General features: G+C 38.4%; 1 protein-coding gene across 1 annotated transcript in view; it reads right to left on the minus strand.

Annotated features, from left to right (window-relative positions):
* Positions 1 to 11,894, minus strand: part of fmn1 (formin 1) — a 33,640-nt gene that overhangs the window by 18,009 nt on the left and 3,737 nt on the right. The window contains exons 3-4 of the mRNA XM_044329524.1: positions 8,812 to 8,990; positions 2,149 to 2,257 (exon numbers count right to left, since the gene is read on the minus strand). Coding sequence (XP_044185459.1) covers positions 2,149 to 2,257; positions 8,812 to 8,990 — 288 coding nt within the window. The remainder of the gene's footprint in view (positions 1 to 2,148; positions 2,258 to 8,811; positions 8,991 to 11,894) is intronic.

The raw sequence follows: 11,894 nt of genomic DNA on the forward strand, positions 1-11,894 counted from the left end.
TTGCTCAAAAACAATACCAAAATGTACCAGATGATGACAGCAGAGCCTAAAAGGTCACAAAAACACACAGCTGACTGGCATCTTGAGCAAACTATTTAATCAAACACTTATCTGCTAATGGATGACTACACCTGTTGAATGGTTGGTTATAAAGTATATTTACTGTCACCTGCCTGACAGTATTTACAGTAAGAGTATTTTTAGGAAAGTGGGTGTGTACACATAGAGCACATGGTTTTTCTTGCTGCCCAAACATTTGATAATCCTACAGATTACTCATGTCTTGAAACGCCTTAGGAATCATGACCGCCCCAATGCTTTTAAAAAGTTGTGAGCAAAGTGTGATGTCAAATAGTGTTTGACCTTATTTTTCTTTTAAAAATGGCCATTTAAAAATGTTTTAAACTTTTAAACTTGCCGCGTAGTCTTCATGGAAGTTAAAACAAACTGTTTAGAGATATCTAGTACTTATTACAGATATTCAAAATGTGAATCTTCTCTCTCTGACCTGAAAGCTTTTTGCCTACTCCCAGATGCACCTAGTTCAAGATAAAAAGCATAAGTGGTGATAATACAGGATATGAGTGTTTTTATTTAGACCTGCAACTTTTCCAGCCACTTGGGGGCAGCAGAATCAAGCTACAAACATAATACTGACAGATACAGAGCAACATACTGTACATATGGATTCAGAGGCCACCTGATAGATGTCTAATGTTCACTCTCTCCTTTTACCTCTGGTTTGCTCTTCAACACCTCCAGAGGGAAATATCTGTCTCTTTAGCAGCTAAATGCTCCACTATGGTCATCGCCTAGTCACTAAGTTTGTCTGTTTGGTGCTGAGCAGGTAGTGAACACTGTGTTCATCAGAACAATTATGTGAATGGTGAGAATGAATCAAAACAACACGTTGTAGGCTGTAAAAACCAAAATAATGCTCTGTAGAGCTGAACTGCGGAGTTGGGTCATAATAATATCAAAAATATTGATAATAGCTTATTCAGTTTTTGTTTTTGTAGCAGCAAGCATTGCTGTCTGCCACAATACTACCATTGGGGAGCACCAGTGTTGAAAAATTGAAAATTATACACCAAAACAAGATAAAATGATTTGTTAAAAAGCACAATTGTCAGTGTTTTATGTAACTTCAGTCTGCAATCTAAATCCCTCCACATATGGCAGGTGGAGTCTTATAGACTGGTTTGCTGTCCTCAGAGGGTGGAGTTGTGTTTACTTTAGCAGTAGAGTTTAATATTATATCTGTCACATGATATCACAGAGCAAACACTACTATTCTCTTTACTGCTTTGTCTAAAATTAACATTTGTCATGAACAATCAGGACATTGACAGGACAGTGTTAAATATAACAATAGTATTTCTGTGTCTGTCTTTTAATTCATTTAGTGCATTAATTTTAGCACAATTTCCACTTATTTCCTCCAGCTTTATATGTCATGACTTTTCTTAATTTTTGAGATTGTGATAATAGGTTTCAGAAATCTGCTATAGAAAATTATATATTACTTTTGTTTGGGCTCTCACAGACTCCAGCTGTTGACATGGTCAAATACAGTGAACTGTCAGAAGCTCTATATCTGCGATTGGTTTTAACTATGCTTTTTTACACAGCACTGCCAAACAGCTCTCCAAAACCCCAAATAATGTGAGTAGTTAAGTTCTATTTCTGTTCTTGGAGTTTTGTAACAGTTTTCAGAATAGGTTTAACTGAGAGTTAGACCTCTCTGGGGTCTAATTGACTGCAAACATGTCCCTATCTAGGATGACATACTGTACATTTCTTTATCTGTGAATGATTTTTGCAAACAAAAGTACTACTGTATATATTGGTTCATGAAGAACCCATAGCATATATAAAACATTAAATAATGCCTTCCTATTTGGTGTAACAACAGTGCTTTATGCTCATTTCTGTATTTTGTCACCTTCATTACAGGGTCACCATTTCAATACTTTTCTACAATGTTGGATTTTAATTGGGTCAAAAGAAGAGAGAAAACATATTTGACATATGGAAAACTGTTGATTCATAAATTATTGTTATTATTTTTTCACACAAAGCAGTGGGGTCAGTTTTGGTGAGGATATTTTTATGATAACATATTAATCTTTATTAATTTGTCATTACCTGCTTCTGTATACTTCAGCCCAACTTTTTCCTCCTTGAGCGGTGGCCAGACGGCTTGCAGACGACCAGGAGTTCGTTCTTCTCCCTCTCCTGGGGTGGACGCTTCTGACTGGAGGGAAAACAGATTCATAGCAGACATTTTTAACTCCAAAAATAGAGCTTGTACATATCTTGATACCTGCAGTATTACAATAATGATTCTTCTATAGTGGCTTGACAAATGACAATAAGCAGTAAAACAGCAGAAGTCTGTTTTCCACACGGCCAATAAAAAGAACTAATGACTGAAAAATTTCAGTTAATCACACAGGAAATATATGTTTATGCTCTCTTTTGATAACATGATTCATACTTTGCCATCAGATGGGTCTTTCTTCACTGGCGTCTTATTGGACGTTCTCTCAAAAAGAGCTTTCAGCACATCTTTATCACCTCTTATCTTCTTCCTCATTGCGTCCAGGTCCACCTTCTCTGCTGGGTCCTTCTTCAAAGGCTTTGGGGTGAAGAAGGCCTTGAAGGCATCAAAGGCCGCCTCCGCACTGGACACGGGAGGTTTTGTAGATTCAAATGATTCTGTTTCAATGTCTTCCTCTTCCTTCTCCTGCTCTTGACTTTCCTCATTCTCATTCTCTCTGGTGTCATCCTGGTCTTCCTCAGCCTCCCCGCTGACTCCCTCTAAGCTCTCATCCAGCTTCTCCTCTTTCTCTTCCCCTCTCTTGTCGCGGTTCAGGAACTGGGAGATTTGGTCCAGGAATCCTCCCTGAACCTTTGTATCCCCCTGTTTCTCTGGGAAAATGGCCCTCCTTGCTCCTTGAGATGAAGGTTTGATCTGGGACACGGTGTCATGCTCAGGCCCGGTCACACCCTTCCTCAGGACCCTCAGGCCGCTGAAGAGGGCGGGGAGCTGGATCTGCTTGTCCGTGGGGGAGCCTGGGGAGAAGGTGGCTCTGGTGTAGGTGGATCCAGGTGGAGGGTCATTGTCAAAATTTGGTGAATTGTCTTGTGGGTTTAGAGGATGGTGGGGCTGGGTGGAGGAGTCTGGAAATACATCTGTTTTCTCTTCTTCTTTGCTGTCGCCCTCTGCACCTGTCTGCTCCTCTTCATCCTCCTTTTTTAAGCAGGAAGGCTCATCTGTTTGCTCCACATCTTGCTCCGATGTTGATTCAACCTCTTCTTCAACAGCAGGTCCTGTCCGAGTCACAGTTATTGCTGCATGTTCGGTTTCAGTTGCAGATTCCTCAGCGTCGAAATCGACACCATCAAAATTTGCAGTACTTCTGATTAAATCTGCAGTTTGAACATTTTCATAATCTTTTGTCACCTCCTGATTGGGTCCTTCAGTGTCACCCTGCTTGTGGTCGATTTGTGCAACACAATCACAATCTGTATTTGTGCACTCAGTTGAAATGTGTTGACAATTTGGTTGCAGAGATTCATTCAAGACACATTCATCCGGTGACATCTCTGCCATGTTGCAACCTCCATGTGAGTCTTTGGTGAAACTGTGAACATTGTTACCATGTTCGCTGTGCTGATTCAGTGCAAAAGTCTGTTTTCCAACATTGTGTTCTTCTGAGGAGCCGTTTTCAGTGTTTACAGCCTTGCCTTGCCCAGTATTTATTCTATCACTACCTTGCTCTGTTAGGTTAAAATGATTCCTCTCCTCCTCTGTTGTGTCTGAGTCATTTTCTTTTTCCGTCATAACTATATGTCCCTCTTGGTTAGAGGTTGTCTTCTTTCCTTTAACAGGCAATATAACATATGATAAGGAGTCTCTTTTCTGTTCCAGAGTATCCTCAAAAGTCATATCCCTGTTTTTCTTTTGATTGAAACTCAGCTCAGCATCTTCCAGTATTATGTCCACATTTTGTTCCTCTGGTAAGCTCCTGAAAAATGTTAGGACAGCTGTTTGTGGCTCCATTTTCCGGGACTCAGAGTTACTCATAAAGAAAGCGGTGAAGTTATCCAAAGTGGAGTGAGCAGGAAGTTCTTGAAAACCTTTTCCCACAATGTCAACGTTGTGGTTACCATAAAACTGCTCATATCTGAGACGTCAAGCTTGAAGGCAGCATTGTGTTATCTTACATCAGAAAAAATGCAGTCTAATATGGTGTAACTAGAGCTTAGGCGTCTGTATGGCATGCACTAATATGTCTAACTGGTTCCAGGATCATGCAACTTTCTTTTTACTATCAGTCAATGAATGCAAGAAAAGGTTTACTCATTAAAGTCATATCATCACTTCTGAAAACCCAACCTTTTTTCGCTCCAGTTTGTTGAAAAGAAACAGATTTATCCTTTCTCTGTTACACCAGTTCCGTCATGTCTTACCAGAGAGCTGATTTTCCAAACCTAAAAGTGGAAGCAGCATTTAGTCTCTCAGAGTAACCAATGGCAGGAGAGAAATTCACAGAGTAATGGAAAAGTGGAGGTTTCTGAGTGCGGCTCCATGGCCTTGTTAGCTGAAGTGACTCAGCATGAGCTCAACCACAGATACAGTCAGATCCAAGTCCCAGCTTTAGCTTCCAAGTTCTGTCTCACGTTCCCTCTAGTTTCCTCTATACCTGCTGTACCGACAGCTTCCAGCAGCTTTTTGGACGTCATCCTACAGGTTGTCACAATATAATTGGAAGCAGATGGTGTCTTGAGCCATTTCTCCAGTGGCTGCCACTGTTTCTGACAACACCCTGACAGATCCGTGAGCTGTAAGGAGAAGGAAGCCACCCAGAACAGATGGAGGGACACCACACCCAGAGCTGAAGGAGGGTAAATAGGCCTGCAAGGGATCACTTGCTAAACATTTGGCCTGTAAATCCATCGTGACAGGGAGGTCTCTCAGCTCCGCTGCAGGTTCTGAGCAACACGTGGCTAATCTGGGCGTCTTAGTGGTCTAACCCCACCTACACTGTGCTGTTAATCTGCTCACATTACATCTAACATACACTCCTGACAGAGAGAAAAGTTTTGTCAACACAAATTTGTAACTATGTTGTGCTGTCATGAGCCTTTGGATTTGCGCATGGATGCATGAATAAATATATAAGTAAATAAATGAAATAAAGAGACAAATTGTTTCCCAACTAAAAGTAAGATAATGTCACAAATCAAAACAAATAAATTAGGTACTGAAAAGTGATTTAAACCACAAGAGATTGATCAATAAATAAATAAATAGGTTCTCAAAACAAACAGAGAAATAATGTCCCAATCAAGAGTTATCAAGTGACACAACAAAGGAAAACTGACTGATAAAATGACACAAAAATGTATAAATATCTAAATAAAAATATTTAAATAAAAAAAAACAAAGGTACAAACTGTTTATCAGTAAACATAAGATGGTGCCACAGATCAATACAAAACCAGAAAAATATAAAAATAGTAAATTTTCAAAACAGCCAACAATCAAGAGCAAGCTGGTGATACAGAACAATGAAAAAGGAACAATTTATAAGAAATTATATATAATACTATATTTATTAATTATACAAATAATAATAAAACAAATCTCAAAAGTAAAAAACAAAGTCAAGTGTAAACAAATACAGAAGATGGTAAAGTTAGGTAAAGGGGAGAAAAATATAAATTAATATATAAAAAATTGTTGTGGAAAAAATTCAAAAACATACACTGAATATAATTTTTAAAAACAAACGTGAGATTAAAAATGTAGCTTGTGAGAACACACAGCCAGTCACGTCGGTGGGACTTAACCGGATACATTTGTTCAGACTCTAAACCAACAACTTCACCGGTTCATGTTTGGGTTATTCTCACTGCTCAGTTCCACCCTTGTTTGCTAATTATCACAGCCAGCAGGTGAGAGACGGATCACATTACTGATAACATTTTTACCTCCTGTCATTACACTGTGTAACTTTCTCTGGGAGAGTGATAGTACGCTCCGTGTCTGGAGATATTGGCTGTACCCTGTGGCTACACTTAATCTTATGAATACTAATAAAGTGCTTTTGCATTCCGCAGGTGGGACACTGTGGCCTTTATGCAAGCTGTGTTTATGTAATGGGAATGAATCCAGATAATCCTATGAAATAGCATTAGCATCAGAACACACACAGCACTGCTGAACAAACAGGCTGGACTGTATCAAGCATTAAACTACACCATGCCATGACTGACTCCATCAGTCATAGAATCATACAATAACTAATCCATCGAACACACTGCCATCCTTCTGATTTTCTAAAAAATTAGTTCCACATTAGAGAACATTCAACTCTGTCTCCTAAACCAGACATGGTAAGTGTCTACAGCTACGTAAGAAATTAACTGTGTAGGATGGAAATATTTTCCAGTTTTGGAACTGATTCTCAATTCTTTTAAGCTGAATAGTAAGTTACTACTGTTGGTTTACGAAGCACTGAATGGTTTAGGGCCATTGTGGTTTGTGAACTGTCCAGACCTCTCATCTGCCAGTCAAAACTAAACATAGAGAAACAGCATTCAGCTTTTATGCACCAAAGATCTGGAACAAACTCCCAGAAAACTTGAGGTCTGCTCCTACTCTCAGCTCTTTTAAATCAATATTTAAAAGACAGGTTCACAGTTTTTCACGTTTGTCCTAAAACAACAAGCAGGTGCCCAATTGAACACTGACAAATGTTTTTTTTTTTTTTTGCTGTAATCATTCCTCCTGCCAAAATCCACAAAATCCTCCTTCTGTGCAAGAATATATTTAAAAGTTTATCTGATAGATAATATGAAGCTTCAGTCATCCAGATTAATGGAATCAAGTCAACATCCTTCAAAGTTACAGTCTTTTTAGTGCCAAAGTCGATCTTTTTGTTACGAAGCTTCATATTATTTTCAGATAAACTTTTAACTACATTTTTGCTCAAAACAACGACTGTGGATTTTGTCTCCCATCATTTACATTGTAAGGGTATTTGAAGAAGATCTTCTAATGGCCAGTATAAGCAGGAGGACTGATTATAGAGAGAGAAACCTGTGTAAATTCTCCTGTTTTATCTGTTATCTGTCTTATTCTATTTTATCTTATTTTTAGTTTATATTTAACTCTATTTAAATTTGTCTTTTTATAATATCTTGTGTTTCTTTTACATTTCGTCTTAACGCCTTTTATGTTTTTTGCAAAGCGCTTTGAATTGTCCTGTTGTTGAGAGGTATTTCGTTAATCTTTAGAAATATTTTACCCTCTAAAGTTATTTTAAACTCTTCTCAAACATTTTATTTGTTATTCTTGATCATTGTTTCTGCTTAATTTAGTTTCCCCTTTTTAGTCCTGTCTTATGAAGCACTTTGGGCTGCATGAAAGGTGATATACAAATCATATTATTATAATAATTACATTAATACTCTCAAGATATTTTGCTCATATAATGTGTCTCCTTGTCATTTGTCTCAAGTTTTAGCGCAGGACAACAGCTCCACACATGCGTGCATACAGAGGGAAAGCATTTCATACTAATACAGATACATTATACAATGCATCTACAAAGCTGCATTAAATCCCTTCTGTTATGTAAGAACAATGAACACGGCACTCTTTGTCGTACAGTATCAGTGCATGAGGTCATTTCTTGAACCTTGACCTACAGCACAGAGCTCAGAAGTCATGAAGTAAGAGAGCGGTCTTGACTGTAGTGTGAAAATGTAAGTCAGTGTCATGATGCTGCAGTATCATTCAGATGAGGACTAGGTTCAGATATTGACTGCAGACACAGAGATATTATGAGGATATTTTTGTTAAAATAATATATAGAGAGCAGCTTCTCTCCTGACAAAAGTGCATCTGAATCAAGTTCAAACTCTCAACTGTAAACTGCAAAACACTGGAACAGGACTTTCTAGTTCTCTTGTGATTGTATGAATCTTGTCTTTTAACTTATTATAGTTTTTATTTGACATTTTATATTTATATTTACATCCCCACTTTCTAATTTTTCGATAACAGCACATGCAGAATGTATAGTAAGTGCAGCTGAGGAAGCGTTGCAAGTAAAAGGGAAAATTACACTTTCTAAAACTTTTAATGGTGATACACGTCTTTTATTTCCTCTTGGTTTCACAAAAATAAATGACCCACTTTTTAAAAAAAGAGCGGATTCAGTGAATGTTGTGTCTCCTGCTGCAAGAAAACACTGGTCACTGCAGTTTACAGCCAACAAGGTCCTCTTATGATGAGCACACAGCTCAGAAAATTAATGGAAGATGACAGAAAAATGTGCAGGAAATTCAAATAAGTTGCTGATCATCGCAAAGTAATTTTTTAGAAATCCTTAAATCTTTAAACTACAAAGATTTTTGTGCTACTTATTTCTATAATCTGCTATTTAATTTCAAAACAAGCACAGATAAATTCTCTGAATTCTCTGAATCAGAAACATACAATATACTGCACTTTATCCAACATACTCTGCCCTCAAATTTACACTTAAAGTCATGTGACCTCAGGTTTTTGGACTCATCCCAAAATAAAAACAAAACAGTGATTATTGAACTCAGGAACTTATTGTTGTGAGTTGACATTGTTAACCATCATGCCACTTTGGGGAAAAAGTGCTTGCGTATGTCATTCCAGCAGGTAAAGATAAGCTAATGTCATTTTAGTCAAACACTACAGCAGCTCATTTAGCTCATATCGTTTTAAAACCACTTATCTAAATTTTTCATGCTACTCACCCTAAACTCTGGGGGGACGGGCGTGGTTGTGGGTGTGTCAGTGATGTCATCCTCGGGGGCAGTGATGCGCAAGAAGTCAACGTGTTTCGGTCTGGATGGATGAGAAAGTGACCTGCAGAAGGAGAGAGACTCCTCCACTTCCTGCTGCCAGATCTCCTCCTGTCTCTGCAGAGCCTCATCTGGAGAGACAAATAACAATTAGAGCAGAATTAATATCACTGGGACATCTCAGCATGCACATGAAAGTGACCCAATTGCGCCACAGTGTTTTAATGACAGCATGAACATGACATTTTTAGTTCTGATTTGGGCAACTTTTAAATCATACATCTGCTACATATAGTATCATTGTTCACAGTTAAGACTGGAAACCTGCCTTTAAATAAAACTGAACACTAAAGTAAACAACACAGAAATCCTTTAAAAGACAAACTGATCCTTATAGTCATGTAGTGTAAATTTTGCGTGTTAAACTATAGTGTCACCATGAGGATATAAGAAGGAACTTCAGCTAAGAATAGAAAATAGAAAAACCTGCCACTTCAAGACACAAAGCAACTTTAGCATCCTGGTTGTCAAAGTTTAGTTTAAACCTGACATACAGTGATACTGGGGATTCATTCCTTTAAAAAAAATATTTCTGCCTGCATTTGACAGCTGATAGACAGGAAACAGGGGTAGAGAGAGGGGTATGACATGCAACAAAGGTGTACAGCCAGAAGTGAAGCACAGACGTTGTGGTCACATGTATGTGGTATGCACACCAAAATTCTCATTAATTTCTAACTGATTCTGATTTATGAAACCATTATGTTGAAGAAAATACACCAGATTAAGATGTAGCCTTTGCTGTTGCAGTAATCTGATTATATTTTTAATATATATGCCTCCATTTTTTTGAGTGAAAACGCATAAATCCAAATCCTGTAAAGTGCAGAATAAAAAACAGGCACAAAAGCAGAATCTGAATACTAAAAGCTAAAAGACACTGATTATCCACTGATAAATATATACACCATGCACATACAGCAACATACACATGCATGGGAGCAGATGTCAGGGTGCAGATTTAGCTTTCTACAGATTTTTTTTTCATGAATGATAAGCGATACAATGCCTATCGATCACATATGTGGTTATACAGTATGACAGATGATGTGTTGTGTGGTAAGTTGAGGGTTCATTAATGTCAATAATCACTACAATTATCACACAAAACATGTTTTAAATTTCATTTGGGATTCATTATTTAAGCAAGTAAACTATTCATTTGTTCATTTTTATCAAGCAATGGCCTGAGTTGCCACAGTGGGATGAGACATTTAAGAGTAGCTCTAACACTACTGGAGCTCAATTCTCACAGTGGTCAAGCTAAAAATGCACTGTATGCACAAATGCTCCTGTAGAGCACTTTAGATTAAAAAAAAAAAAAAGAGCTACTACCAGATGTAGTCAAAGGCAGCCCAACCTTGAGGAGAGAAGTGTGTCTCCTTTCACCTCCAGGATACAGAGTGTATGCTATTCTACAGTAAATACTGTATGTCAGTATCATTTCAGATAAGAGCGCCAACAGAGATTTCAGTTGTGTAACTTCCAGTGGACACGTAACCATTCTCAAAGCCAGATTAAACAGTTCATGGAAATGTGCTATCTGTCCTCAATTTGACCAAACTGAACAGAACACTGTAGTTTGAAAGCGGCCCTCAGAGGACGCTGCATGTCTTTCTTCTTCTCACCCTAATCACCATCCTCTAAAGATTTCTCAAGGCTCAGAGCATTAATCCTATTTGGACAGACCGGCGTCCCGCTGCCCAGGCTGGGGCGGCTTTAATTTCTTGAAAGTGAGGAAGGGCCATCAGACTTTCCTGATCTCACTGAATGCCAGATTCTGCTTACTGCAAGTGCATTCATTTGCAAATATTTCTATATCATAATGCTCCACAATTTGTACAATATCATCCACTTTGTGACGGAAACCTGCAGTGTGAGTATGTTAACTTTCACTGGATTCGTATTGTGATAAAATGACTAAATTGCGCCATCGTTTCACAAAATTCTGTTGTCTAAAATGATTCTGAGCAAATTGTTCTGAGTTGTTTAAGTTTTACACATGTAAAGACTTGATTATTTTTATATGTAATCTTTACCATATTTTAATATATATATATTGTCAAAGGATAAGGATAAGGGTGGCAATATTCTATATTATTCTCACATACACCATCCTGCTGCCATAAATACTCAACAGAGCACTAAATATGTATTGATCTGTGGGATACTGCCCAGCCCTACAGTGTGTGTTATTAATTCAGTTTCTCTTCTGTGTTGCTCTTCAGTTATTGCGTTTTTATAATGTTTTAACACACAAATAGAGACACAGATGCCAACATGAAAACACAATTGCTGCATCATGTATGTTGTGCTGCCATATGTACCATAGTGGAACAACATACCCCAACATGCAAGAGGTGAGAGCTGCTTGCAACACTGCATTTTCATTTTAAACACAGCTGAATGTATTGTTTCCGGTAAAAGGCTGCATCGATGCACAAAGGAATCCAACATGCTTAATTCTCATCACAGGCACGTGTCCCATAGTCTCCTCTGAGTCATGTGAGCACACACACACACACACACACACACACACACACACACACACACACACACACACACACACACACACACATATACATATACATTTTTTGTTCTTTAAAATGAAACTCTAGCTGTCTCGGATCAGTGCCAAACCAGTGCAACCGGGACTATCCACGTCAGGTGCTCACCTAGTTCTTCATGCCTGAGTGAATACACACACATAAACGCATCCCACACACACACACACACACACACACACAGATGTAGTGGTATGTCAAACCAGCGAGGGGTCATTATTTACAGACTACCACACATCCTTCAGGCCTGCTTCACCAGCTGTGATGAGAGACAGGAAGCAAAAGAAAAAGTGTGTGTGTGTGTGTTCATCGACCCCAGAGGAGACTACAGGAGCGGACGAGACCAGACACCACCAGGCTGAGGTCAAGGTACTAAAATCAGAGCAGCTAAAATCAATGTGTAAATCTGAC

The sequence above is a fragment of the Thunnus albacares genome, chromosome 16, assembly GCF_914725855.1.
Source record: "Thunnus albacares chromosome 16, fThuAlb1.1, whole genome shotgun sequence".
NCBI lineage: Eukaryota > Metazoa > Chordata > Actinopteri > Scombriformes > Scombridae > Thunnus > Thunnus albacares.